This window comes from Oreochromis aureus, linkage group 3 (assembly GCF_013358895.1).
Source record: "Oreochromis aureus strain Israel breed Guangdong linkage group 3, ZZ_aureus, whole genome shotgun sequence".
In the NCBI taxonomy this organism is placed as follows: domain Eukaryota; kingdom Metazoa; phylum Chordata; class Actinopteri; order Cichliformes; family Cichlidae; genus Oreochromis; species Oreochromis aureus.
This window is the reverse complement of record NC_052944.1, coordinates 20,993,654-21,020,687: the sequence shown is the minus strand read 5'-3', so window position 1 is coordinate 21,020,687 and position 27,034 is coordinate 20,993,654. Positions and strand designations below refer to the sequence as shown.

The 27,034-nt window shown below is 41.5% G+C and overlaps 1 protein-coding gene and 2 long non-coding RNA genes across 4 annotated transcripts; 1 reads left to right on the top strand and 2 right to left on the bottom strand.

The window, feature by feature from the left end:
• Window positions 1-3,411: 3,411 nt before the first annotated feature.
• LOC120436214 lies at window positions 3,412-6,536 on the bottom strand. The gene is made up of 2 exons (XR_005610246.1): window positions 4,006-6,536; window positions 3,412-3,848 (listed from the first exon to the last, which is right to left on the bottom strand). It is a non-coding gene; the product is annotated as an uncharacterized LOC120436214 (long non-coding RNA).
• Window positions 6,537-12,892: 6,356 nt separating this feature from the next.
• On the bottom strand, window positions 12,893-20,048 carry LOC120437469. Its single transcript, XR_005611154.1, has 3 exons — window positions 19,979-20,048; window positions 13,090-13,223; window positions 12,893-13,006 (listed from the first exon to the last, which is right to left on the bottom strand). It is a non-coding gene; the product is annotated as an uncharacterized LOC120437469 (long non-coding RNA).
• On the top strand, window positions 18,176-26,869 carry LOC116327764 (placenta-specific gene 8 protein-like). 2 transcript variants are annotated; one of them, XM_031749425.2, is made up of 4 exons: window positions 18,176-18,224; window positions 24,485-24,595; window positions 24,810-24,955; window positions 26,434-26,869. In XM_031749425.2, the coding sequence occupies exons 2-4, from the start codon at window positions 24,487-24,489 to the stop codon at window positions 26,572-26,574; spliced, it is 396 nt and encodes a 131-aa protein (XP_031605285.2). In that variant the 5' UTR covers window positions 18,176-18,224; window positions 24,485-24,486; the 3' UTR covers window positions 26,575-26,869. The 2 variants fall into 2 exon arrangements, with proteins under 2 accessions (XP_031605285.2, XP_031605284.2); XM_031749424.2 differs by lacking the exon at window positions 18,176-18,224 and adding an exon at window positions 22,319-22,343.
• The last annotated feature ends 165 nt before the right edge of the window (window positions 26,870-27,034 follow it).

Below are 27,034 nucleotides of genomic sequence, written 5' to 3'. Positions count from 1 at the left end.
CTGACCATTCAGCTGCCTGGGATCACTCTCACGTTACAGAGAGATGGCCAAGTTCGAAGGATCACCGTTGACCTGCCCCTGTGTGACGGCTGAACGCAAAGACGCATGGAGTTGGACGTCCAAGCATTATCCGTGTGCTCGGTTTAAAAGAAAAGTTACCCACGAGAATTTGTCTGTTAAGTTTCAGAGTTTTCATAAAGTGATGACACAGATAAAAAATATGCTCTCAACTGTAAGAAGGACATCTTTATTTATTATAGCACACACGCAGAAAACGTGTGCGTTATTGGAGAGAGTATATAACGCGAGGTGGAAATAGCGGATAAGATGCATTGTGATTGACATGTGATGCGCATGTATATGCTGGTGATCGTCAATAAAGCTTCTCTCTCTTGCGAATGAGTTCAAGTGAGAAAATGGATTTAGGCTATTGTGTGTTTATTTCCTCCACAGTTGTCCTCGGTGCAGTCTCGATATTCACGCCAGAATTCCTGCGTAGTTTCACCTCTGCTAACAGGTTATGGGCCCAGAGTAGACTGCCTAGAGAAAGTAAAGTGTTTTTGCCACCTAGGGCGCCACCGCTGCCCTGAGAAATGCTGGTGAGACATTGAGCGAGGGACAATTTGTAGCACTGGTTCGCAAGAAGTGCCAGGATCATGTCACACAAAGTGAATTTGCAATGACTTTTGCCGAATTAATTGGAAAACTATGGAGCTACGAGAGCACTGAGAGAGTGGGCGCCACCACATCAGATGACAGCGTCCACGACCGGGTTCAAAACCCGCGTGTGAAAATACAAACGAGCGAGGAGCCAGGAACACGAAGATGTGTATTCCCTTTCGTGCACAACTGTGTAGTCCAGATGCGGACTAAAGGGACACAAGGCTAGAAGGTGTCAGCGGAGCGAGTGTTAAAGCCAGTGCTTGCGCTGATACTTTGTGGCTATGTGTCAGCGCACGAAGACAGTAAAGAAATGTGAATGTATTTTTAACGTGTATGTTGAGAAAGAATGTTTTAAAAGTATCCGTGCGCATCTGTGTGTATACAGGAATCAAAGTATATGCCAAATCACGGTCCGCTCACAGGTTCTTAAACCCACACAGCGCGCTCCACTCACTTCTGCCACTTTAGCTCACTGCGATAGTGCGCTGGCAAGTAGTGTGTCGAGGTGAACGCCGCGAGTTCGAGTCCTCGCCTTCCCACAGCAAGTTTTGACTGCTTGACTTGTTGTTGCTGCGTGTGGAGCAAATGGACAAATACTCGTGTATTTGACTTGCATTTCAGCAAGTCGGAGGAAATACAGCAAAAAGCGACCATGCTCGACGAAGATACAACGAAGACAGCCGTGACAGCCTCTCAACTCCGTCTTACAGGACCGCTGAGCAGCGGTTGACTCCACTTCATGAAAAGACAGTATTAACATACCCGTAAAGAGTGAGGCTCAAAGCACAAAACAACACATAACGCACAGGAATACCAGTGTGGAGCTATAGAACGAGGTGGAGACAGGCCAGCCTGGACGCTGCTCGACAAAAACCCAATATTAACATACTTCATACTTCACCTGATAGAAGAGGTGCAAGGAGGAAGTCTCAGACCTACTCGGCTGCTACAAGCATTACACCCGCGGACAAATTCCACGAGATAGAAGACCTGCGAGGAGAAAGTCTTAAAGCTCACAGCAACCCAGTACTGTACTTCAACTAAAGAGCATATTAACATCCTTCATTATTTACTAGACAGAAGTGCTGTGAGGAAGCAGTCTCAGAGCCGGCTTGAAAACAAATCCACTCAGCTCCTGCAAGTATTACACCCTCGGACAAACTGCTGGCAGCACAGCCTCACTGGTGTGAAACCACGATGTCTTACCCAAACGCGTGGCTGAATGGATTCAGTGACAGCGCGGTGCGCGCTCTCATTGACATGAAGAATTTCCTCTACTGGCTGAGCCGCAGAGTTTTCTGTACCTGCGGGCAAATTCTGTATTCGGTCACGACCAGGCTTCCACCTCTGACTCTGACCATTCAGCTGCCTGGGATCACTCTCACGTTACAGAGAGATGGCCAAGTTCGAAGGATCACCGTTGACCTGTCCCCTGTGTGACGGGGGCAGGTAAATTTCTGGAGGGAGACATCCAATTCACCAAAGATTTTGTACAAGATTTGTGAGTACGTCGTCATTCAAACAAAGGTAAGTCAGCTTGAGTACTGCGAGTAAAATGCGTTTGATTTTCCCCCGAACATTCAAATTAGTGCAAGCATAAATTCATTCATGAGGGGAAATTACAGTGAGAACATGTGGAGGCTCTGTTAGATGGATAACATAGTGAGTTCAGTGCATTGATGTGATATTGTCATGAAGGATTTAGTTATTCTGTATGGTTAAAGAAACTGCAGTGAATTATTAATGTTTATTATAAATAATCCTAATTATGTATCTTGCTTCCATGTTTGTGTCCTGTGTCACTAAAAATACATTTTATTTTATTTTTATACATTGATTAATGACCTGCAGAATCTCCTTATCATATTACGTGTCCATAATTGTCTCTTAAAGTCAAACTTTATGCTTTCTCCATCTTGAAAGTGATTACATCCTTGCATTACATACTTTAGGTTCATTCTCTCCTGGCAGGTTTCTGAAAGAGAACAGGGAGATTTGGAATATAACATGCAGCGTTCTATAGATGGATACATAAAAAAAGAAGAAAAATTACATGTATGTGCTAACTTTCTAAACATGTTGTTACGTTTATGATAAATGGATTAAAAAGTAGATAAAACACATTTATGTCGGCCTTGGCTCATTAAAGTCCTTGTCTTTAAATTAACTTTGTCTGTGTGTGTTTCAGGTACTGCACTCTCAAACACTGAATGAACCAGCATTGCAGCCATGGGCCGTTGTGAGCGTCACAGGTTGAAGCCACCCACTGCACCTGTAAGGGCGGAGTCGTGGAGATCTGCACCTATGTCGCTGCTCTTCTGTTGGAAGTAGAAGCCACAGTGCGGATCCGTGGCACCAGGACTGTTACAGATGAACCTACATACTGGGTTTTGCCTGGTAATATGACCAAGATACAGCCAGAGGATGGCCATAAGATAGACTTCTCCTCTACAGCTGCCCAAAAAATGTCTCTTGATCAAAACATAAACAGAACATCCGCAGTGACAGGTAAAAGGAGCCGTCCTCAAAAAAGAAAAATCCCACCTGCTATTGTGGAGGTGTTGTCACTGCTATTGGATACTTTGCTGGAACACAGTAAAGCTGTGGGATGTGGGAATGACCCATAATGTTTTATTTTAGGGGTCTAGATTTATGCCTGAAGTGCACTGCCATGTAAATAATTTGCATTTACTGAATATGTGCTGACTGAGTACCACTGTTCAAACGTTGAATAAAGAAACAAACTAATTTTTGCCTTTTGTTTTTTATTAAAACCACTTTATAGAACATCACATCAGTTACAATGTAGAATCAATGTCATTTATAGTTTACAAATGACAAAATGTTTACACAAAATCATGACAGCGTTTACATGATATCACCAAATACTATCACTACTTAATTTACTGTATCTTTTGAAAAACTACTGCTATTTATACAGCGCAAGACTTAAGAATATTTAACAGGCGCAAGTTTCATTTTTCCCTGGTTTTACTACCACACTGTTCACCAAAACGCAGCAAACCTTCACCATCTTATCCAGAAGGGTCACATCTTCACCCTCACAGGGAAGAAGTAATCTGATTGGCATGGCGGTATGTTTGAAGCAGGGATTTCGGAGTGCCCCTTGTGTAGCGCTGGAACCCAGTCACGATGTGTTTCATCCATTTCATAGGCTGGTTTGCCTGCAATAATGCCAAATAATTAGCAACTGTATAAATAGAACGTAGTTCTGCAAAATCACTCATTAGGATGTTTGTTCTAATTTGCTATGACCTCAGAGTGCATCGAAAATAAAACTAATAGGCTATAAAGAGTGATATGAACATATTTAGAGCTTACCGGAATGAAAATATCTGGAGCACCAACAGATATTTGGAGATGGAAGAGAGCTGGATATCAGCTCGTCTCACAGCTGCTATCCAGACTAGACGTCTTCTTTTGGTAACATCTGATACATGAGCTGCCTCATGTTGCTTCCAGGTGGGGAAAGAATGAAAAGATAAACCATTTCAAGCTTATTCCCTTGCCGGTCGTGCGATCTAACATTACAACCGACCGCACAGCAAGTACGAACCATAGCTGGTGTTATCCGTGTGCTTTCGCTCCTCTTCCGCTAGCGCTTTGTTTGGGCCAGAAACATTGTTGAGTCACTTCCGGTATTTCAGACAATCCCTTTCCGTCAAGAGCCACTTGTTAATTTGTTGCGGACTTGTTATTTTGTTGTCAATTTTTTTATTTGCCTTTTTTTTATGTAGAAGTGTTTTCTAAAATGTTATTTTGTTGTCTATGTTGTAAATGTGCTTTGCACTTCCCAGCCACCGTACTTATATCTTCTTTTGTGATAAATAATCCAAGTGTAATCTACAAACGGGTGAGTTTGCCTATGGCAACACAAATAAAATGACAATAATATCAATAAAAGTTACTCTCGCACTTCAACAAAACAGCATGTCTCCTGTCCGTCTGTGTACATCAACAAGCAATTGCTGTCGGCTGCATAGCTCCGTGCTGTAGGACGGTGAGCGCCGTGCTGTAGGACGGTGAGCTCGGAGCTGTAGGACGGTGAGCTCGGTGCTGTAGGACGGTAAGCTCGGAGCTGTAGGACGGTGAGCTCGGAGCTGTAGGACGGTAAGCTCGGAGCTGTAGGACGGTAAGCGCCGTGCTGTAGGACGGTGAGCTCGGAGCTGTAGGACGGTGAGCTCGGAGCTGTAGGACGGTCAGCTCGGTGCTGTAGGACGGTAAGCGCCGTCCTGTGGGACGGTCAGCTCGGTGCTGTAGGACAGATAGCTTTACTGTAACCCGGGTTAAAAAGAAGAATGAATAGTAAAAGATAAGTAAAGTCTAAGAATATAAATACCAAAGAGTTAAATTCATTTGTTCAACTTTCTTGTACATTAAAAAGATAAAAGTTCATGTAAAATGATTAAAAACGTGTTTGCATTGTTTAAAATAAGTTATCTTTCTTTTCTTGTGAATTTCTTATGAAAAGTGTAATTTCCTACGGGGATATGGTCTGTGAAGGTAACACAGGGTGGAGAAGGAAAAAGGAAAAAGAGAGCGCGAGGAGAGAGGGTGGTGCGTGAGTTACACGGAGTATGTGGAGAAGTTAGCTTGTTTTTATGTACTAGTAAGTGTGTTTTGACTTTTCGGAAAGATAAGACACAGTGTCGGTAAGCTAGTGACATAACACGTAAAGTTTCAGCGTGAGTCTGCTGGACTGTGTGTTTTGTTTCCTGCGGCCGTGCACGCATTGAGTAAAAGTGAGGCTAACCCAGCCGTTCGCTAATAAAGACTACTGTAGACTGCCGTTTTGCTAAAGTTGTGGAACGTAAAAAAGCTGCAGAGGATCGTTACCGAACTGGATAGCGACAGACGGACCCCAGATAGTCACTCTGAGTGCCCGCGTCACTCTGAGTACCTCTGGCAACGTGGGAAGCTAAAACAGGTAGCTTGTGGAGATCACGGACCCTCCTCATCTTTGTGCTACTGCATTCAATTATTTTATCACTGGTGGTTTACACTGTATATGAGGAGATTCTGTGTACAGCTGGTAAATTGCTGTGTGTGTTTTGCTTTGCCTGAATACTGAAACCTGCCATTTTATTATTTTATTGTTTTCATTGTTTGGCAAATTAAAGGAGGGTTACATTGCTCTACAATGTGTATGACATGATTTACTGCACTGTAGACACTAGTGTTAATTTTCGCGTGTAGTGGTACTGTTAAGGAATAAGCTTCATTGATCCCAAAAAACAAAAGAGAAGTTAATTTAAGAATACGAGAGTACACCATGAAGTCTTTCCTACCAATGTGTATCTGGTATAATTGATGAAGGTAAATGCTACACTGAAGGTAATGTTTCTCACTTGGTGCCTAAAGCGTTATGTACAAATGCGTATGTTACTGGTATTGTGTCTCACATTGTAATTGTTTTTGTTTTTATACTCATGTATAATGTATTCTGGTTTGCTGAAGGGCACCCGGGGAGTTTTTGGTGCTTATACGCTTATGTCTTCTTTTGTGATAAATAATCCAAGTTTAATCTACAAACGGGTGAGTTTGCCTATGGCAACACAAATAAAATGACAATAATATCAATAAAAGTTACTCTCGCACTTCAACAAAACAGCATGTCTCCTGTCCGTCTGTGTACATCAACAAGCAATTGCTGTCGGCCGGATAGCTCCGTGCTGTAGGACGGTAAGCTCGGAGCTGTAGGACGGTAAGCGCCGTGCTGTAGGACGGTGAGCTCGGAGCTGTAGGACGGTCAGCTCGGTGCTGTAGGACGGTCAGCTCGGAGCTGTAGGACGGTAAGCGCCGTGCTGTAGGACGGTGAGCTCGGAGCTGTAGGACGGTAAGCGCCGTGCTGTAGGACGGTGAGCTCGGAGCTGTAGGACGGTCAGCTCGGAGCTGTAGGACGGTCAGCTCGGTGCTGTAGGACGGTAAGCTCGGAGCTGTAGGACGGTAAGCGCCGTGCTGTAGGACGGTAAGCGCCGTCCTGTGGGACGGTCAGCTCAGTGCTGTAGGACGGTCAGCTCGAAGCTCAGGCTCAAAGCACAAAACCACACATAACGCACAGGAATACCAGTGTGGAGCTATAGAACGAGGTGGAGACAGGCCAGCCTGGACGCTGCTCGACAAAAACCCAATATTAACATACTTCATACTTCACCTGATAGAAGAGGTGCAAGGAGGAAGTCTCAGACCTACTCGGCTGCTACAAGCATTACACTCGCGGACAAACTCCACGAGATAGAAGACCTGTGAGGAGAAAGTCTTAAAGCTCACAGCAACCCAGTACTGTACTTCAACTAAAGAGCATATTAACATCCTTCAGTATTTACTAGACAGAAGTGCTGTGAGGAAGCAGTCTCAGAGCCGGCTTGAAAACAAATCCACTCAGCTCCTGCAAGTATTACACCCTCGGACAAACTGCTGGCAGCACAGCCTCACTGGTGTGAAACCACGATGTCTTACCCAAACGCGTGGCTGAATGGATTCAGTGACAGCGCGGTGCGCGCTCTCATTGACATGAAGAATTTCCTCTACTGGCTGAGCCGCAGAGTTTTCTGCACCTGCGGGCAAATTCTGTATTCGGTCACGACCAGGCTTCCACCTCTGACTCTGACCATTCAGCTGCGTGGGATCACTCTCACGTTACAGAGAGATGGCCAAGTTCGAAGGATCACCGTTGACCTGCCCCCTGTGTGACGGCTGAACGCAAAGACGCATGGAGTTGGACGTCCAAGCATTATCCGTGTGCTCGGTTTAAAAGAAAAGTTACCCACGAGAATTTGTCTGTTAAGTTTCAGAGTTTTCATAAAGTGATGACACAGATAAAAATATGCTCTCAACTGTAAGAAGGACATCTTGATTTATTATAGCACACACGCAGAAAACGTGTGCGTTATTGGAGAGAGTATATAACGCGAGGTGGAAATAGCGGATAAGATGCATTGTGATTGACTTGTGATGCGCATGTATATGCTGGTGATCGTCAATAAAGCTTCTCTCTCTTGCGAATGAGTTCAAGTGAGAAAATGGATTCAGGCTATTGTGTGTTTATTTCCTCCACAGTTGTCCTCGGTGCAGTCTCGATATTCACGCCAGAATTCCTGCGTAGTTTCACCTCTGCTAACAGGTTATGGGCCCAGAGTAGCTGAGACTGCCCAGAGAAAGTAAAGTGTTTTTGCCACCTAGGGTGCCACCGCTGCCCTGAGAAATGCTGGTGAGACATTGAGCGAGGGACAATTTGTAGCACTGGTTCGCAAGAAGTGCCAGGATCATGTCACACAAAGTGAATTTGCAATGACTTTTGCCGAATTCATTGGAAAACTATGGAGCTATGAGAGCACTGAGAGAGTGGGCGCCACCACATCAGATGACAGCGTGTACGACCGGGTTCAAATCCCGCGTGTGAAAATACAAACGAGTCAGGAACACGAAGATGTGTATTCCCTTTAGTGCACAACTGTGTAGTCCAGATGCGGACTAAAGGGACACAAGGCTAGAAGGTGTCAGCGGAGCGAGTGTTAAAGCCAGTGCTCGTGCTGATTCTTTGTGGCTATGTGTCAGCGCACGAAGACAGTAAAGAAATGTGAATGTATTTCTAACGTGTGTGTTGAGAAGGAATGTTTTAATAGTGTCCGTGTGCATCTGTGTACAGGAATCAAAGTATACGCCAAATCACGGTCCGCTCAGAGGTTCTTTAACCCACAAAGCGCGCTACAGTCACTTCTGCCAGTTTAGCTCACTACGATAGTGCGCTGGCAAATAGTGTGTCGAGGTGAACGTCGAGAGTTCGAGTGCTTATGGCAACACAAGTACAACGACAACTAGAAAAAGTTGCATTTGCTGTGAGAATGCCTTGCAGTGGTATCGGAAAACAGCAGAAGAATGAGAACTATCGGTTGAAAACACTGTGTAGAAGCTGAACTCTTTGCTGAAAACTGCTTTATTTGAAAGGGTACACTGAACAGTGTCACTAAAGCAGAGTGCATGCAAGCAGAGCAGAAGTGTGCTAACAACCACAAGTAGGATTCAAACCTGCACCAATAGATCTCACAGCAGCTGCTCATCTCACTGAGCCAAAGCAGTTCTTCTCCCAATGAGAGATATAATGAGAGAAAAAATATGCAGGGGGCCGAAGAAGCTCAATTGTTGTGAAAAGAGGTGAAGAAGCAGAACTGTATGCTAGAAACAGGTGAAAAGGCTGAAATTGTGCTGAAAAGAGGTGAAAAAGCTGAAATTCTTCTGAAAGAGCAGAAGAGGCTGAAGTTTTTCAGCTACTCATTGAGCCAAACTGGTTCTCACGTAACTGAAAAAAGGTGAAAAAGCTGAAAATTCTGATTAAAAACAGCAGAAGAGGCTGAGATTTGTGCTGATAAGAGGTGAAAACACTGAACTTTCGGGTGAAAAGAGGCAGAACAACCTGGTTCTGCTCAATTTCAGTCCACCAATCAGAGGTACTGCTTCTGTCTGCTTCATCAGGCTGTGTGCTTCTATGTATTTCTGCCATGGTGCGTTTACAAGAATCTGAGGTCCATATTAGAATAGCTGCTAAAATCATAAAACTTTGCAGAATTGTAATAAATTAACAATATGAATTACTGGTCCGTGATAGTGTATTAATTTGTAATGAAAAAAAAAATGTTGACCAAGATGGAATCGAACCCACGACCTTTGGGCTGCAGACCAGTGTCATTACCAACTGCGCCATTGGCAAAGGGGGCGGGCGCTTGGAAAACAGAGTCATGTACAGTCAGAATTAGATCGCGGTGAGAGGCGAAAAACGCTCTTTTTTGGTGTTATAAAACGTCGTGTAACTCAAAAACTAGGTGGGATAGCAGCATAGCGGGCTTTGGTGAACTATTACTGCGATTTTCATAGCTCTATGTACCTCCGACGCTGAGATATGACGAGAGAAGAAACGGCTCAATAAAAGTTACTCTTGCACTTCAACAAAACAGCATGTCTCCTGTCGTCAGTGTACAACAAGCAATTGCTGTAGCACAGAGCTGTCCTCTGACTGTGCTGTACCACAGTCAGAGGACAGCTCCGTGCTGTAGGACGGAAAGCTCCGTGCTGTAGCCTAGACAGCTCCGTGCTGTAGGTCGGCGCGCGACGACCTACAGCACGGAGCTGTCCTTTACTGCTAACGACCACAGGGCATACACTTGACACTTCTGTTACACAGAAGAAGTGTTGTAAAACCATGAAGCTAAGTCTTTCTTACTGTACTTTTTTGTATTCATGTTTTTATATGGTCTTTGATATACATGCACACGTGTTGTAACCATGAAGTCTTTCTTACCAATGTGTATCTGGTATAATTGATGAAGGTAAATGTTACACTGAAGGTAAAATGTCTCACTTGGTGCAAGTTTTGACTGCTTGACTTCTTGTTGCTGCGTGTGGAGCAAATGGACAAATACTCGTGTATTTGACTTGCATTTCAGCAAGTCGGAGGAAATACAGCAAAAAGCGACCATCCTTGCCGAAGATACAACGAAGACACAGCCGTAACAGCCTCTCAACTCCGTCTTACAGGACCGCTGAGCAGCGGGGAACTCTACTTCACTTCATGAAAAGACAGTATTAACATACCCGTAAAGAGTGAGGCTCAAAGCACAAAACCACACATAACGCACAGGAATACCAGTGTGGAGCTATAGAACGAGGTGGAGACAGGCCAGCCTGGACGCTGCTCGACAAAAACCCAATATTAACATACTTCATACTTCACTAGATAGAAGAGGTGCAAGGAGGAAGTCTCAGACCTACTCGGCTGCTACAAGCATTACACCCGCGGACAAATTCCATGAGATAGAAGACCTGCGAGGATAAAGTCTTAAAGCTCACAGCAACCCAGTACTGTACTTCAACTAAAGAGCATATTAACATCCTTCATTATTTACTAGACAGAAGTGCTGTGAGGAAGAAGTGTCAGAGCCGGCTTGAAAACAAATCCACTCAGCTCCTGCAAGTATTACACCCTCGGACAAACTGCTGGCAGCACAGCCTCACTGGTGTGAAACCACGATGTCTTACCCAAACGCGTGGAGAGAGTGTTAAAGCCCCACGCATCAAAGGATAAACTGCAACTCTCTGTATGCGTGTGTGTGTGTGTATGTACAGCAGGGGTGTCCAAACTTTTTTCGCTGAGGGCCACATACATAAAAATATAGGAGGGGCTGGGCCACTTACTAGAAATTAGGTATATAACCTTAACTTTACTGTATTAAAAATCACTTAAAAGTGGTCAAATGTGTTATATTGTTGAATATAATTAAAGACAAAACTGCCTTCATCACAGCTTTCCATAAATGGATCTTTGTTGATTTATTCAGAGAAAGCTTTGGTAGCTCATTCTCAGAACAGCAGCCTCAGATTTCTTCTTAGACAGAAGATTTACAGCACAGAGAAAAAACAATAAAGGGGAAAATGGGACGGGTACATTTCAAGTTTGTTATTTACGTTATTAGGCTTAGCAAAACATCTATTAACGTTCGTTTGAAACGATTATCAACATTAACAGACTGAACTGGACTTAATAACATGAGTCCATATAATTTTAGTAAATTATTCTGGTGAGTATCAGCTGCGCTGGGTATGTAAATCGGGCCATCCAGACGCGGTGCTGATCGTACGCCACTTGTGCCAAAAATCCAGACAAATGTCACTTGATCAAGGAGCAGATCTGCATCAGAGGAGATCAGCTGACTTTGCGTGTGCGTGCGCTGTGCACAGCGGTGTGTACTCTGTGTGTTAACAAGAAAAACGCATATAAGAAAGTGGTGCGCAAAAGCAGGGTAGTGACAGAATTGATGCGCATTATTGATATTTGAAGCATGTGTACCTGCATATTAACACACGGGTACTGTGGAATATATTTTTTACTCACCTAAAGCGCTCGTGCTCTCATCCACTCCCCGCAAAAAATTAGCAGCTGTGCGGTGTCTGTGGCAACGGTGCTCGGATCACATGCGATGGAGTAAAAATCAAAAGCACAGCTTTATCAGACAGCTGCAGTTTAATGTTGGCTGGCGAGTCTTCAATGCGTCGCACAACTGGATTTCTGGACATGCTGACGTTGTTGAAGTCCTGCACTTTTTCCGGGCACATTATTTCGGTGACTTTAACGAGGCAGTGTTTTATGAGGTCTCCATCTGAAAAAGGCTCGCCATGTCTTGCGATGAGTTGGGCGACCTCATAGCTGCTATTGGAGCCTTTTCCTGGACAATTTGAGCACGAAAAAAATACTGTTGCTGACCCCGCAGGAGAGCTACCCTTTGCTTTAATTTCTGCTCTCGCTCAGCACCAGTGTAGGATGCATAGGCCTGATGTTTGGTTTCATAATAACGTCGTACATTATACTCTTTCATAACTGCCACAGTTTCAGTGCAGATCAAACAGACACACGTCCCCTTGAATTCTTTGAAGAAATATTCACTCTCCCACCGTGTCTGAAATTTTCTGCACTCACTTTCGACCTTTCGCTTCTTTGGTTCTGCCATGTTTAGTAAATTGGGATAAATTTCTTCTGTGATTGTCCGTTTTGGTGGAGCAACTGCCTTGATCAACAGCAGCTCCCCCTAGTGTTAATACTAAGAAGTGCAATAAACTCAAGCAAAAGTTGAAGTGCGGGCCATTTTCTATTCTATTTATAAAATTACTTGCGGGCCAATGACTTTGGACATGCCTGGTGTACAGCAATCAAAGTAGGCGGCAATCGACAGTCCATTGTGTGATGATCTTAAAGCCACACACCATCCAGGAGCTCATGGCAAATGCCGGTAGTTTGGACGTAAAAGTCGGTGGTGCAAATCTTTACCAATTTCCTCAAATTCAGCAATTTCACTTGTCCATCACATTTCAGCCATTGGATTTTGAGAATGAGGAGGAAACAGAACAATCTGGGTGACTTGGGACCGTGCTTGACAAATATAAACCCCATTACCCTTCACGATTGGGATTAAAAGAAACTTTAAATATATGTGTTCAGAAATCTGTTAAAAGTATCTCCCCATTGGTGTGTGACGCAGAAGACCCACGAGTAGGGGACTCGGTGTCACGGTTAAGGCTGCACAAAACAGACTCAGTAGCAGACCTCAAAGGCACTGGTAGGTGTTGATTACTGGATTTTATTGCACAAAAACACGAAATTGCAAAGGCAAGACCATGAACTATGACTTTCCAGATCTGTTATACAATCTGTGATATAGAACCTGGTACAAGAACATAGAACATGAGAGAAAACTAAATTCATTTTGTAAGTTTAGGTTCAGGGCAAGGAGGAAGGGCATGGGCATCAGGAGATGCATCCGGAAGTCTCAGTACACTGCAAAGAGAGGAGAATAGATTCAGTGGTTAAAGACATGATATCCAGAGAAGAAAAATCAAAGCAGAGTCTTTCAGGCTTACACTTTGCAGGTAGAGAACTGGTGTTTGGGGGAGGTCGAGCGGTCCAGGTGAAGCAGCCAGACTCCAGAGCAGGGAATCGGTGGACTGCCATGACTGTGGCCGGAGGGCAGGTAGGTGAGTAGAGTGAACTGGAGCTGATGAAGCAACAAGATGAAGGTGAGTATTGTCACGGATGGAGTTAGCTGAAAGGCTGTAGAAACAAACAAAAGGTCTTTTTCTGTGGGAAACTCTTCTCAACAAAAGTGTGGTGGCCAGCACTAACTGTGGCTACCAGAACACTTGGCAAGGACTAGTGGTGAGTGGTGGTGAGTCTTAAAAGCCGGCAGCATAATTGCTTGCAGTTGTGGAGACACGCCAGAGTGCAGCCACTCCGCCCACAGGTGGAGACAGCAACTCAGATGAAGACCCCAGCACTCACCCAGACCATGACACTTGGACTGTATTCCACAACTGCTCTTGACGTGGTTGCTGGTGTTTGACACTAATTCATTGAGTGGACGTCGATTGCTAAAAACAGCCTTAGAGAGTTTTCACTTGTGTTTTAATTCTTATACCTCTAAGGACAGCAAGAAATCCTGCTGCAGACCAAAAACACCAGTAAGCCTGCAGCAGCAATGAAAGGAATTAAACCTGTTCTTGCATTTTTAAAATCTCTCTTTTTACTACCAACTTTTACTGCCTTGGATATGGGATCCATCACAACTATCAATTTGTCTTTTCTTATAATTGACAATTAGCAAAATGTAAGGAGTAAGGTACCAAGTGACGATGCACGTCAGTAAATAAAAAAGGAAATGTTGAAATAAATTTTTAAAACATGTTTATCGCTCTTTAAACATTCATCAAAACTTTGGAAAACCACTGGAAATGGGCAAAGGAGCTCTCGAGCTGCAGGTCTAAGACCTTTGCTCTAGTCATCCTAGGTGGTAACACAATTTATGAAACAAAGTATTAGAAATATAAACCAGTGTCAAGTGTATGCATTATCTGTTGACAGTGTGTGTGCGTGCCCAGTGTGTTCTGCAGCAGTGTTACTGTTGTAGACTTTAACCACAAAATGCAGGAAATATCTGAGATCCTCTGTGCTAAACGTTCATCACCTCAGCCTCAGAGAACATAAGGAAATTGGAAATTAAGCAAAATATTTCTGAACAACTACTAAAGTTTAAACATGAGCCACTAATCATAAAGAAGTAAAGAATTTGAGGCTGTGCTAACATCAGTTTTTCTGTAGAGGGCAGTGTTGGGCTGTACTAAGGAGCCCTTCAGCAGTTTATTCTTATAAATGTGAGAAAAGGTGGCTACTGCGCATAGCATTCAAAAACTATCAATTTGTAACAATCAACATTATGGAGTTGATTAGATTATGGTCTTATGGTCCTTTGACATCTGCAGTCATACAATTAAGTTGCAGTAACAGCAGCAGTAGTATAATAAACAGATTGATATGCTATGCCAAAAAATTGCAGCTTTGAAGTGAACTTGTCTCATTTTGGAAACGCCTGTTCACTCAGCTGCTTTGTATCTCTTTGTCTTCATTGCCTCATCTACTTGCAAGAAAGATTTTTATAATCGAGTGGTTGCATGCTTGTGCTTTAATGTTGAGTGCATTTTAGTGTTGCATGGTTTTATTGTAATTATTGAGAATCCCCCCGCTTCCCCAATTAGATACACCTGGAGGGCACAGGGGACAAGAATCAATCGGGCCTCCCTTGTTGGCAGGGGGCAAAAGAGCCTCTGGCAGGTCAGAGAAGGACGTGTGTGGCCGTACGCAGGGCAGCAGGAGAGCCATGGAGTAGCGTGGGGGCAGGCGCACCCACAAGAAGTGGCTGTGCGGGAGTACGCCGCCAAAGGTAGCGCGAGCAACGGAGCGGCAACTGACGGCAAGGCGCGGCAGTAGTAGAAGGAGAGCGGGCCTTCGGTCAGTGGACGCCAGCCTCTTCCACGGTGGCAGCGAGACGTCAGTGAACGGTTAATTCACGGAACAGCGGCGGGCGGAGTCTGACTGGGAACTTTGGGACTGAGCACCATTATATTTTTATCGTGCTGAGTTTTATGGGGTTTAAAAAAAAAAAAAAAATTCTCTCCCCTGATCAGGGTATTTTTAGTGTTGTAAATAAAGTGTATTTATTTTTTTATTTAGTATTTTAATCGGGTATACGTCTTCTGTTTCCGTGATCACCCCCTGCTGCTCTCCCCGTTATAGCAGGGGTTCCCTTCTAAGCTTACACCCGTGACACATCTGTAGTGTGATGGCTGGAGACCTTTATATCAGCATGAGTGGTATTTTCAGTGTATGGCAAGCTTGTCACCAAGTGATCGTCTTTTTAAATAAATTTCACTGAGATAAAATGTTTTGCAGTCAGGACCAAAGCATCAGAAAACATCTTGTGTTGTAGCTAATGTCTGCCATTTTTTATTTTTTATTTTTTCCATTTCTTCTAGACCACATGTGTCAAACTCAAGGCCCGCGGGCCACATCCGGCCCAGCGTGCATTTATATCCGGCCGCGAGATCATTTTATATAGATTTATTATTATTGTTATGCATCGCCCGGCGATATGACGCGCTAACAATACACAAACAACAGATCCCATAATGCAGCGCTGCAGCCTCCTTGCTGAATGCTAGGCTACCTTGGAACATCCCCGCCTCAATCAAGTCAAACTTCTGTTATTGCGAAGCTAGTCCCCACAATGGCCAAGAGAAAAGTTGATTCTGAAAACAGAGCCTTCTAGCACCGGTGGGAGAATGAATATATGTTTACAAACATTGCCGGTAAACCCGTGTGTCTTATTAGTGGAACTAATGTGGCTGTAATTAAGGGATTCAATTTAAGACGGCACTATGAGACAAAACATTAGGATAAGCTGAAAAACCTAAATGCAGAGCAGAAACAGAAGGTAAAAGAGCTAAAGAAGAATCTGACATTTCAGCAGATGTTTTTCACCAGAGCAAAATCACAAAGTGAAGCTGTTGTGAAAGCAAGTTTTATTGTAGCAGAGGAGACAGTCAAATCAGCCCGGTACCACTCTGAAGAGCTGCATGATGAAGGTGTGCGACGTCTTGTGTCCAGACAAAACTGCTGATCGGGTTTGTGAGATGGCTACTGATTTAAGAACACAGTTGTGTGAAAGAAGCAAAAACTTTATTGCATCCTCTCTTGCTGTGGATGAAAGTATAGACATGATGGACATTGCACAGCTGGCCATCTTCATCCGTGGAGAGGAAATATTGAACATTAAATCGATGCACGGGACAACGACAGGAAAAGACATTTTTGAAAACGTATGTCAAAGTGTAACCGACATGAAACTGCCCTGGGACAAACTTGTTGGACAACAGATGGAGCGCCGGTGTTGTGCGGTGAAAAAAGCGGACTAGTCAGCAGGATGCGAGTAAAGATGCAGGAGAACTGTACCGGTGAGTTATCAGCATATCACTGCATCATACACCAGGAAATGCTGTGTGGTAAAGTCCTAAAAATGGAGCATGTAATGATCACCATAACGCAAACCGTAAATTTTATCTGAGCTAAAAGTTTAAATCACCGTCAGTTTCAGTCTTTGATGTGGGAAATAGATTCAGAGTTTGCCGACATTCCTTATCATACAGAGGTCCGTTGGCTGAGTTGGGGAAAAGTTCTCAGTCGAGCTTTTGAGCTCAGCAAGGAAATCTGTCAGTTCATGGACATGGCATGTATGATGCGGTGAAGGCATTTCAAGTGAAGCTGTCAGAAATGCACCAGTGCAACTTGCCTCACTTTCTCTGTTGCCAAGTAATGTTGAACCAAGTCGGCGCACTTTGCTGATAAGCTGAGCGCACTGCACACTGAGTTCGCACGGTGCTTTGGAGACTTTGAAGCACAAAAAGAGAATTTCGAGCTGCTTCGCAATCCATTTACGTGGAAACTGCACCTGTGCAGATTCAGATGGAGCTGCAGTGTAATGGGACACTCAAGGCAAAGTACGACACTGAATGGCCCGCACAGTTTATTAGTTCCATTCCTGAAGCAGTACCCCAGCTCCGTCTACATGCGGCTCCAACCTTGTGTGTGCTTTCATTTATTTTTTCTGGGGTTTTTGGCTGCATGTTCATATTTCTAACTTGCATAATTTTGACAGGATATATTTTTATGGGGAGCAAAATATTTAAAGTTAAAGTTTATTTTTTTAAGTTTATTTATTCTAGAATTATATTCCTGTCTGTTTTTATTCATATTTATGTTTAAAAAAACATTGTTTTAGTGTGTTCAATAAATGTTTATCTTGTTTGGCCCGCGACCTAAAGTGTGCCTTGAGTTTTGGCCCCCAGTGCGATTGAGTTTGACACCCCTGTTCTAGACCAAAGACCGCTCTACTTCATCACACCTCTGACCACAACAGAATGGTTCCCTGCCAGTCCGAAATCAGACATTTCTTTACCATGCAGTAAAACTGAGGCATGCAGTTAAGATTACACTTTTTTAAACAACTCTTTCCCATATCTTCATATGGCTCATCAGCTCATCCCTCTGTTTTCATTACAGCACTGCACAACAATCTCATGCTTGAAAACCTTTTGCTAACTTCTTGCTTTGAATACTTTTCTCTACTTCCTCACTCTAGACCTCACTCTGACTTCCTCACCAAGTCATCCTTATCTTCTTTTCTCTGTCCAGAAGATGCACCAAATACCTTGTAGCAGTTTTCTTCAACACTAAATCTAGATTTAGTGTTGAAAAAGTTAACAGATGATTGAGTCAGTCATTCATCTTGTTCTTTTATTTCTTCATTTGTTTATTTTTTCGCTTTGCATCTGACTTCTATTGCATGTGGAAACAGCATTAAGATTGGCCAAGCCATCTATGGTGCAGTTTTACTGGGGAAATGACGAGGCTTGTTTGTCAATGTTCCAGCATTACATAACATTTTTTGGTCACTGTCCTCAAGAGAAAGAAAGAACAAAGAAGCCAAAAACAAACAAAAAACAGAACAAAACCGTTTTTGCAGAGGTGTGTGTGTGTCCATTTATGTGTATTTGTGTGCATACAGCATTATCTTCCCCTTTTCCCCCTCCCCTCTCTGATTTCTAGTTAAATGCTGAGTTGTCCACTTTCTCTCATTTTTTTCAAAGCTGAGAGAACCAGAGAAAAGGTAAGACAAGTTTTTATACTGAGGAACAACTTCAGTCAACAATTTTTCTCTGCCAGTTGTAATACTACTACTATACTACCACTCTCGGGGCGATCGTGTCTCAAGAGTTGGGAGTTCGCTTTGTAATCGGAAGGTTGCCGGTTCGAGCCCCGGCTTGGACAGTCTCAGTCATTCTGGCTTGCCATCACCAGCGTGTGAATGACTGACTGTAGTTTAAAGCGCTTTGGGGTCCTTAGGGACTAGTAAAGCGCTATACAAATACAGGCCTATTACTACTAATAATAGTTCCAATGTTGTAATTAATAAATTTTGTATATCTAAAATTTTCTTATTTAGTTTGACATGCATTTGATACATTTTCCTTATTTGATATTTATACTTATTCCTTTCTTGATATGGATCCTATGATTTGTTTGAGTAATTGAGTCAACAGCTATACACAACGATCTGGAGTGGTCATGAAGTTGCCAATAATAAACTGTTGCTCATCGTTTTAGAAAGTCTGCGTTTTCAAGTGTCCACACTGCGACGGGACAGCTCCGTTTTGAAATGTATGTGTTTTTGAGAGCGTTTTCAAACTGCTGCGCTTTTCCTTGAGGAAAACGCCGTCTCAGTGTGGACCAGAGGCCCTAAAGGGTAGTATGCATGTGGGATTTTTTTTTAATTGTTTGTTTTTTGGGGGTTTTTTGGGGGGGGGGACTGAAAGATTAATAGGCTCTGTTTTGAGTTTTGTTCAAAAAAGAATGACTTTATATAGGAAAATATATATCACATATGCAGGACACCTTAAACTAGTTTTTTAATTAAGCAGCAAAGCAGAACAAAGTCGGGGCTGTATCAAGACACAAGGACTAAACCCCAATTCAACCAAACCCAGAACTGATCTGGAATTAAAACAGGACTACAACAGTTCAAAATCAGGACTACTTAGGATTTAACCAAGACAGAACCAGAATCAGAACTAGATGATAGTAGCACTAAAAATCATCATAGACCTGCACTACACTTATTTTTTAATTCTACCAAAGTAAACTATTTAGATTCAGAAAAGTTTATATAATTGTATTGGTGTGCCACCAATTTACTCACATGGACTCTACTAACCTATCAGAAGCTTCTTAAGCTCAGAATGGAATCGTCTGGAGTGTTTTTATTAATTAACAATAAACTTAGTGTATATGTACTCCTAAATATGATGAAAGTGATAGACAGCTCTGTCTCTCTTTATTCTGACATTTAACTAATTCAAAAGATATTTCAATATTTATTTATCCAAAACAAAACAAGTTTACTCTAAATTGATGTTGTACAGTAAAAAATGTTCTTGTGTTTTCCCTAAAGTGTATGTAAATATCTGGTTTCAACTGTGAATATACTGCTGTGTACTGAAATTCCTCTCATTTTGCATAGAAATATACTGAACAACATACAAAACATAATATATAAAATAACATCTACCAGAGTTTTTTCTTTGAAAGAAGCTCCTTATGTCCATTCTTGTATATCAGTACATTACTGAAACACTATTTAGCCGTGGAGGGAAACAACTGAAAATATGAAATAAACACACATGTAAGCTAAGACTCTCTAAAGAAACAGCATTGTTGTTGTTTGGCTTTTCATTTCGCCATTTGTTGATTGACTTGAAGAGCAAGTAACGTAATATGGGTCAAGTGATCAGTTTGATATCAATCTTTCGTGATACACCGTCATATTTACATTATTTGTACAGTGCGAATGATTTGCTTTGGTACCTGGTCAAACTTCAGTTCTCCTCTGTCTGCCTGGTTCCTTTCTCCAACAGCGCACTCGAGGCAGCAGCTCCCCCCGCCCCCTCGCTCAGTCGCTTAGTGCCTGAGCTCGGATCAAACCAATATTAGGGGGGATTTACGCACAGTCGTAAATTCCCACAGTGTGCACTATGTGCTTCGGATATTGTGTGTAGTTTTTTGTTTTATACAGTTGTCAGCCAGACATCTAACTATGAAAAAATTACACTCCAAAAGACCCCAGGCTTCTGAAAAAACAACCCGGGCTTAAGCCCAGTAAGCCACCCCCCCGCTCCGCCACTGGTGTGGACGCGAGGCCAAAACGGAGAGAAAACGATTAGTGTGGACGTAGCCTAAGCTTGATATGGTGACTGGGGAGACTCAAGTAAACACAGGAGAAGACAGACACTGAGGGAGAACTAAGATTAACTGAAGGCTAACCGAAACACACTTTAAACATGACGAAGGAATAATTACGAACCTAAGAATCACAATGGACATTTAAAAACAAACAGCATAAAATCCCAAACTAGAAAACACTTGGTCACAGATTCCCTGACAGGTGCAATTCGGAGAGGATAATACATGCACTTAATACAAATGTAATAAGATGTCCTTTTATTTTAAGAACCTTTTAACAAATGCTTTGAAGAGGAGAAAAAACAACACTGGCATGTGGAGGCCTACTTTCATATAAAACATAATTTTGCACTTTGTCTATTTGAGGTTACACCTAAAAAAAATTTCACTTTCAAATAATTTTAGAATAAAATAGTGAGGTTAGGTTATTCTGTTTCTAAACATCACTGAAAAGCTTCTCCATATCAGGGCTGTAAGAAGTCACTTCAATATTCATGCAGCACTGCAGAGTGTCCTCAGTCAAGAACAAGTGGTGTTTGGACTTCATAGAAGTACCGTAGTACAGAGGCCTCTGGCTAAGGCTTAGTGTTTTGAGTTTGGCAAGTAGCTGCTAGCTAGCTTTCTGTCTGGACCAACTTATAGCAAAGTGGTAAGATGGAGAGAGATGTTGGAAGGTTACACAAACTCGGAAAAGTTTGTGTGTTTTTTCTTCTGACCAGATGCAGCTTTCTGAGCCATCTTTTCAACATCCTTATACAAATCACTACACTGTGTTTATGTGCTAAAAGAGAAATCATTTGCGTCCTTGTTACTAAAACCGATTCTGAAGTATTTCACAAACTCTCGAAATTTCAACTTTATTCTCAGAAGGGTTCTCAATGTGGCCCCAATACTCTGTCGTATTAAAGGGAAGGTAATGCCTGTAACATTTAAATTTTTTTTTTATTTTTTCACCCAAAGCTTGCATGAGCCACAGCTGAGGACCAAAAGAGCCTGTAGCTTGCAGTCGCCGACCTCTGTTTTTTTCCGATTGCGCATTAGTCCACAAGAGGATGAATCTTTGTTTCAAAATATATTTTTTTTACATCTCACACAAACCCTTTAACCCTTTAAAACCTGAACCATGAAAAAACTGCCAGAAATCTTTAATTTTTTGATAATCGAGTGTTTGTTGAACCTTTAGACAAAATACATGAGTTTTAATTTGTATCACATTTGCTATATAGGCCATAGTTTTGCAATTTAGTCATTTTAAAAATGTCATGCAGTTTATGTCATTTTTTGATGGTAAAAAAAATTCACGCTGATGATGTAGAAGTCTCAAAACCTCACAAAACACATGTATCAAATACGATACGCTTGGCTTTAAAGGGTTAATTTTGCTGTAATATTTTAAAAACATAAGGCTATGCAACACAATAAAAAATGTAAATTAAAATACAACTTTCTAAACATTTACTTCACAGTTTTTAAATTAAGTGCAGCCCTTGCAAGCTAGCATCTCAGTTAGATCACAAGCTAACAAAATATTTGCAGTATAAACAAAGCTTTTGAAACAGATATGTGCACACGTTAAGGCCCAAAATGTTATTTTACTGAAACGCTAGCACTCCTCTGGAGTGGAACCTGTTGGAGTGGCACACAGTCCCCTGATCCTTAACATAAAAAAAAAAAAAACATAGAGAGGTAAATGTTGGGAGAAATGGAGGACCTGTTAAATTAGTTTCATCACCGTCTTCCTACATACTTAATCTGAAGAGGAGCACATTTTATTTCTCCTTGCTAATAATGTTGTGATTGGGTGCCTTCAGGCAATCTAACTGTCATGGCACTGCTGTTACAACAGCTCTTACACACACTTCAGGAAACTTCCAGCCATGAAATGAGGAAGGAAAGTGAGATCCTCAACTCAATGATAATCAACTCAGCCCTTTCAGCAATGATAAGGAGACTTTATGTTAACCATGAGCTTTATCAACAATGACTAGAGGTAAGAAAGAGAAAAAATGAGACTGTGCTAATATCTGTTCTGCTGTGGAGGGCAGTGTTGGGCTTTTAGTTGAGTGACAGGCCTTCTGTATATAATTGTTGTTTTTATGTGTGTTTGTTTTTGTTGTGTCATTCTCATTCTGAATGTAAAAAAAAGTGGCCTCACATTTAAACTGAATTTAAGAGACACTTTGCAGATGTCAGTTCATCTTTTTTGCAATCACATTGACTCATGTAATGCAAATCTGACCTCAAGATGTAACTGCTATGGCACAGATGTCACTTCCTGAAAATAACTAAAAGACTGTTGAGACCTGATGAAGCCAGTTAAGAGCAGACAGCCCGAAAGGCGGAGTTAAAACACCAAATTTGGAGGGAAATCATCTGAAAGGCAGAGGAGGAAGATGAAACACTTTCATTTCAGAAGACATTTGAGTGGAGCAACAGCCATGTGAAAAAAATGACAGAAACTCACACGTCTCATTAGATGTCTGTTGTAGAGAAGTATACAAATAATACTATTAATGAATTCCTTGCATGGTATTAAATCATGTTTTTCACTGTTTCAACAGTAAAAAACATCCTGTTATCCTTGTATTACCAAATACACGGTGTGTGAAGGGCATATTATTATTTGCATAAACACTTTGACAGATTAGAATCTTCTGATCAGCCCTGTGGGTTTGATGAGTTTCATGTATTGTCTGATGTGCACCAAATAAGACAGAGAATGTAAATCTGTCTGTTACCTGTGAAAGGAAAGTAAGAAACCAGGAAGGGCTGTAGATGCATCACTTTCATGCATCATTGCTTTTGTGCAAGACAGGCATGCAAATTTAATTTAACACTATGTTAAAGTGCACTTTAAATAAATGCTGACAGGAAAGGATTTAAAAAAAATAGGAAGTAGCCCTCATACATGTTTACACCCTTACAGGTGTTTTAAAGGTGACAAAACACAGTCAAAGGAAATCAATCAGACCCAGTACTCACTTGTTTAGTGTTACATAAATGTTATCATTGCTCCATTAACTCTACACATCAGATTCTTCTAAACCTTCGTGAGTTCTTTCAAGGCTATGAAACTTCTAAGAGCTCGTAACAACAGTGTCTCTTCACATTTTATCCATACATAACACCAGAGCCACGACTCTTAAAAAAATACAAATAAAAACTAGTGTTTGGTGGGCAGCTTGACTGAGACAGACCAGAGGTTAGAGTGAGAGAAAACCAGGTGACGTATTTGAGCTACCCAAATAAGTCCTATTGTGCTCAAATTTATATATGCATGTGTGTGTGTGTGTACATATATATGTATATTCACTAACAGTCAAAAGTCTTTACTTTTATTACTTTCTACATTGTAGATACAAACTGAAGACATCAAATATATGAAGCAAGATATATGGGATTATGTACCAAAGAAAAAAATGGATAAATAACACTAAATATGTCTTATATTGTATCTGTTACAAAACAAAAATGTTACCAGTTCTAACATTCAGCAAGTCAAACGTGCAAAATGTTTTTTGATATGAGGAAATGAAGGCATGTTGTGTGTGTTTATTCATAGGTTCTGCCCTGTTTTGATAGCTGTGGTCACACCAAAGATAAAGTTTATTTCTTCATTTCTGTTTGCATGGTTTTAGCTGCATCAAAGTATGATGAAAACAATGATGGTATTAGTTTAGTTTTTCACACAGTGCTTCTGCAATTTGGCTTAGTTATAACTACACAAGGACAAACAGTAATGTGTAGAGGGTCTTTGCTCTTCTGATGTAGTGCGTCTTGAATGCTCAGCATTCAAGACAGATTAAGATTTTGTGTGACTTTGAACTGTTTGAAACGGTAGATTTATAAAAGTTATTGGTTTGAAATGTGTTGTGAATGCAGTTTATAAGCTGGGTTTTATCAAATGTATGAGTTTTAAAAGATGTACTCACAACTTTAGTGCCAATGGTCTTTGCAGTGATTTTCACGAAACAGGAAACTGTTATTTGTAAAAATATCCACACTGTGGACAGTAATGCTTCAAACCAGCTGTTATCTTTTTCATATTCTAGCATTTGATTTATCCGTACACAGGAGCAACCAAAACTATAACCCTTCAATGCATCTCTATTTCTACCTGCTTTCCTCCAGAAATGGCTGAATACCAGCAGGCCACCCAGATAGTGACAGTCTCCAGCACCCATCAAAACCCTGGGCATTGGAGCACTGGCCTCTGTGATTGCTGTGCTGATATGGGCACTTGTAAGTTAATCTAGCAAACTCTACAAACAGTAGTGATTTTTGCATCAACTGTCTCCTCAGACTTTCATTCAGAGGGTCTTGAGTATCTGACCATCTGAAGTTAGGACTGAAGTCAGCATATAAAACACAGGATGCACAAGCTAGTTGTTGAAAGAGAACTTATTCAACAGTGAAATAAACTTGTGTCTCTGCATAATTTTCCTCTTCTGTCAAGGTTGCTGTGCCCTTTGGTGTTTCCCCTGCATGCAGTGCGATACAGCCAACAAGCACGGCTGGTGTTGCTGCCTCCCACTCTGTGATGTATGCTGCGTGGTGTCCTGCATGCTCCGCCAGTCCATCAGAGACCGCCACGGCATCCCTGTAAGGGCGGAGGGCGAGGGAGGGTCAAGGTTATTTTTGTTAGCCAAGCTAAACTGAGGGGTGAAAGTTATTTTATTTAAATTCTATTTCTTTTTAAAAGATATGCTTTTCCTACAAAAATCAACATAAAAAGAAGCACACTGAGAGTGCAAACTTCCGTTAAGCCAGCTCACTCTGGACAATAATTGAAAAGTGTTTTGTACAGTTTTATATATTCATTTACTTTTTTTATATATTCATATTTTGTTTTCTTTGATTTTTTTAAGAATACATAGTGCAATAAAAATAACACCTTTTGGGTCAACTTGAAAGAAAACCATAGATGTACAATGCAGAAATGAGGTCAGAAGGAAAAAGGTGGATGTAAATTATTTTGGATATTTTGAGTCCCCATATAGCAGTACTATTTCCTAAATGTTGCCAATAAGTAATAAGTAGAATTTTATGAAAATTTGACCTTATTTGACATTGCAGAAAGGTCAGGGGTCCAAAGTAACGGGATATTTACAGTGCCCATATATCATTCCCTATATGCGCACATGTTTTCAATAGGAACAATGACAATGAGAAATATAGTTTTAATAAATAGCCCTGTGTAGCATTATTATCACTTGGAGCATTAGCTCCATTTCATGACCTTGAAGGAGAGGTTGGAGTTGCTGAAGATACGCAGCACGCATATAATGATCATATTTTCAACATTATGAGGCTTTTTAAAAATCTTCAACCATCATTGAGTTGACCTTGAATTCCTTGGTGGATGTAAGCCAAGTTTTGACCCCACTCTACACCCCTGTAAAGTTTTTTTTTTCCTTTATGAGTTATTGTGATGAGCTTTGTGCTTTGCCAACTTGATAAAATTTGGTAACACAGAAAATCGACATACATTTTCTGCACGTTCTTCATGTGTTTAGCAGGCTGTTGTGAAAAATCACTAGCTTATGGCACAAATTGGAAAATTCAGTTATAATTAAGATTTAAATCATCTGCGTACTGGATAGTTTTCGTGAATAGTTGGATGAGGCGTTGCTATGAATTGTGGGATGGCATTTTCTCCTCTCCTTTCATAAAGGATGCTCCAGTCAATTGTTTGCTAAAGGAGGTAATTAAAGAATGATTGAAGCTCTTTTTCCTGAACATTATTACAGCTGACACCCACATTCTTATTTCTCTTCTTAAGTGAAACTGACTATTCAAACATACCCCGCGTGCCTTCATTAAACGCATAGACAGTGTAACGGCAGTTTGTTCAAATCTGTTTTACAGGAAACTACAGCTGTGACAAATTCACTTTTATTAACTCACCCAGCTTCTTATAACAGCATCAAAGAACTACAACTTGACTGCTGGTTCACATTTGCCAAGTGAACACTGAGAGTACTCTAAATCAGGCAAGCATGGGGACTTCACCATGTTTGCCTGATTGTGTTATGTCTTATTCTTCTCTTATTCTTCTCTTCTTCTTCTCCATCCTGCAGGGTTCGTGCTGTGATGACTGGTGTAAAATAATTTGGTGTTACGAGTGTGTCTGGTGCCAGATGCATCGTGAGGTGAAGATCAGGGCCTACATGCAGCCGGCCACCTCAACGGTGGTCACCACTCAAGTTGTCAGTGGATAGGATGTAACCACTTTGGCTCTTGGTTGAGTGAAGATGGCCAACAGTATTTCAAAATTCATTTCAAGTATTTCAAAGTGCTGAAGCTTGTGTAGTTCAATACAATATGTAGAGTCTTTGTTAAAACCAGATGCTTTGAGCTTTGGTAGCGTGTTGGGTATATAATACAACTGAGAGTGTTTGTTTACTCTGGCCAGTAAAATCTGTATAACTTCACATGGTCACTGTTATTGTAATCTTTCCCAAGTTAAATTTAACTTTTGCTGAAATAAAAAGTTGCTTGTATTCACCCATTATATGTTGCTTGTTGTACATTTTTGCTCAGCTGTGGAGACACGTTTCTTCAAACCCTGAATATGTCTTTCGCACCTTGGCAGCTGGGTCTGGCTGGCCAGCTAGTGTCCTCCTCTGCTTAAACTCCTAAAACGATCAAGTGAAAGACTGATTAATCTCCTAAAATGAG